This window comes from Marmota monax, unplaced genomic scaffold (assembly GCF_021218885.2).
Source record: "Marmota monax isolate L192 unplaced genomic scaffold, Marmota_monax_Labrador192_F-V1.1 WCK01_AAM20220418_F8-fsc00021, whole genome shotgun sequence".
Taxonomy (NCBI): Eukaryota; Metazoa; Chordata; class Mammalia; order Rodentia; family Sciuridae; genus Marmota; species Marmota monax.
In genome coordinates, this window is record NW_026695228.1 from 23,922,329 (window position 1) to 23,925,064 (window position 2,736).

At 39.0% G+C, this 2,736-nt stretch overlaps 1 protein-coding gene across 1 annotated transcript; it reads left to right on the forward strand.

Moving 5' to 3' along the window:
* Positions 1-905: 905 nt before the first annotated feature.
* Positions 906-1,731, forward strand: LOC124087707 (olfactory receptor 7A17-like). The gene is made up of 2 exons (XM_046436675.1): positions 906-1,257; positions 1,541-1,731. Exons 1-2 carry the CDS (start codon positions 906-908, stop codon positions 1,729-1,731), a joined length of 543 nt encoding a protein of 180 aa, XP_046292631.1.
* The last annotated feature ends 1,005 nt before the right edge of the window (positions 1,732-2,736 follow it).

Genomic DNA, 2,736 nt, shown 5'->3' on the forward strand with positions numbered 1-2,736 from the left:
AAACAGATACATGAGGTGGGAGGGAAAGGGAGAGAAAAGGGAAATTGCATGGTAATGGAGGGAGACCCTCATTGTTATACAAAATTACATATAAGAGGTTGTGAGGGGAATGGGAAAATAAACAAGGAGAGAAATGAATTACAGTGGATGGGGTAGAGAGAGAAGATGGGAGGGGAGGGAGGGGGGATAGTAGAGGATAGGAAAGGTAGCAGAATACAACAGTTACTAATAGGGCATTATGTAAAAAGGTGTATGTGTAACCAATGTGATTCTGCAATCTGTATTTGGGGTAAAATTGGGAGCTCATAACCAACTTGAATCTAATGTATGAAATATGATATGTCAAGAGCTTTATAATGTTTTGAACAACCAATAAAAAAATAAATTAAAAAAAAGAACTATGTAAAATTCTGAACAACCAACAATAAAAAAAATTAAAAAAATACAATAAAATAAAATATATCAGTTCCAATATGTATCATATCTTTATGGTGAAAATTCTCAAAATCTTCCTTAAGCTCCTGATTTTTATTCATTTCCTTACATACGTGTATTTTTTTCTGCAAGAATCTTTTATTTAAAAAGCTCACTGCCTAGAAAGTGCAAGGATTATGGTTGGACCCAACTTACATCCCATACTTTCAAAAAAGTGTAGCTCATAAAACTGTATAGTATATGATCCATTGGTGAAAAGTGGACAGGGACCAGAATTCCTAATTAGAGATGGCATGGGGGATGCCTTAAAGGGAACCAGATAGAAAAATTAGTGATGTTAATTTTCTCTTTCCTGGTATAAATCAAAGCACATGGAAGCACAAAATGACACAAAAATTTCAGAATTTCTTCTTCTGGGAATTTCAGAGAAACCAGAATGGCAGCCCCTCGTCTTTGGGCTTTTCTTTTCCATGTACCTGGTCACGGTCACAGGGAATCTGCTCATCATCCTGGCCACCATCTCAGACCCCCACCTGCACACGCCCATGTACTTCCTCCTCTCCAACCTGTCCTTTGTGGACATCTGCTTTACCTCCACCACCATCCCCAAGATGCTGGTGAACATCCAGATGCAAAGTAAAGTCATTACCTATGTAGGTTGCATTATACAGATTTACTTTTTTGCATTATTTGTAGGGCTGGACAACTTCCTACTGGCTGTGATGGCCTATGACCGGTTTGTGGCCATCTGCCATCCCCTGCACTACACACTCATCATGAGCCCCAGGCTCTGTGGATTTCTGGTGCTGGCATCCTGGGTCATGAGTGCTCTCCATTCCTTATTGAACAGCTTAATGGTGCTGTGACTACCCTTCTGCACAGACTAAAAAATCCCTCAGTTTTTCTGTGAACCTAATCAGGTGGTCCACCATGCCTGCTCTGACACTTTCCTTAATGACCTGGTGATATATGTTGCAGCTGTGCTGCTGGCTGGTGGCCCCTCGATGGTATCCTTCACTCCTACTCTAAGATAGTGTCCTCCTTCCTGCAATCTCATCAGCTCAGGGCAGGTACAGAGCTTTCTCCACCTGTGCATCTCACCTCTCCGTGGTCTCCTTATTCTATTGCACACTCCTGGATGTGTATCTTAGTTCTTCTATTGCCCAAAATGCACACCCAAGTGCCACAGCCTCTGTGATGTACACTGTGGTCACCCCCATGCTGAATCTCTTCATCTACAATCTGAGGAGTAAAGACATCAAGAGCACTCTGAAAACACTCTTTGAGAAACTATAAAAGCTCTCATTATCTTGGACCTTCAAAACTATTGCTAATTGCAAGGTTTGCAACCTCAGAGCAAGAAAATACAATATTTTGACCAGATTGTGGAATGAGACCTGGCTCCTATTTACTTTCTGGAATCTCCATTTCTTTCATTTTAACTTCTCCAAAAAATGTATGTAAATCACCTTATGAGATTTCTGCTCTGACATCTACACAGCATTCACTGTTATTTGGTTGCACACTCCTTCAAATTTGTTTTCCATCATGGGTTGGAAAGATTGGAAAATCTCATTTATTTATGGGACAACATGAATTTCTGAAGAATGGTTTCTTTTAAGGACATAGATCATATCAAGTTAACTTTGGTTTAATTGTACGAAAATACTTTGCCATGTGCTGTGCTCCTCAGGTGGAAAAATCCCACACTTGACAATGAAGGCCATGTGCATAGTTTTATCCTGGAGGATATGTGTAAGGATCAACAGTTTTATCTTGGGGTCATCATTCCTTTGTGCCTCACTGTCTTTGCTCTTCCTAAGAATGTGAGTTTTTAACCAATTCATTTTTTTTAAACTGGCAGAAGCTTTTCTTCTCTTTATTGGGATTCTGTTTTCTTATGCAGCTTGCTGTCTGCTGTATCTACCATTACCACAAGAAAAACCAGTTATGTAATCTCCATCTCCAAGAGAAGGCTGCAACAGAAAGTAAATGAGAAATAATAGGTTGATTTATCTCACTTCAGAATCAGAGAGGACCTTAAATGTGATGAGATAGACTTGTGCATTGTTTATTGTATTGCTGTGCAAATATGACTTTTCATACTGCAAACGTAATCACTGAAGAGTGGAAGAGTACTCTCCATGTGTAAGGGGTTTTGCTCACTGAATATCAGTGAGCAATACTTATTTTCAATTTCTATTTGAAAATTTCTAGTTTTGTCTAGAAAAAAAATGAATCCTTCTGTTGTTCTAAGTGAGCTATCCACAACTTTCAGAATTTTTTTTTATAATAACTAAA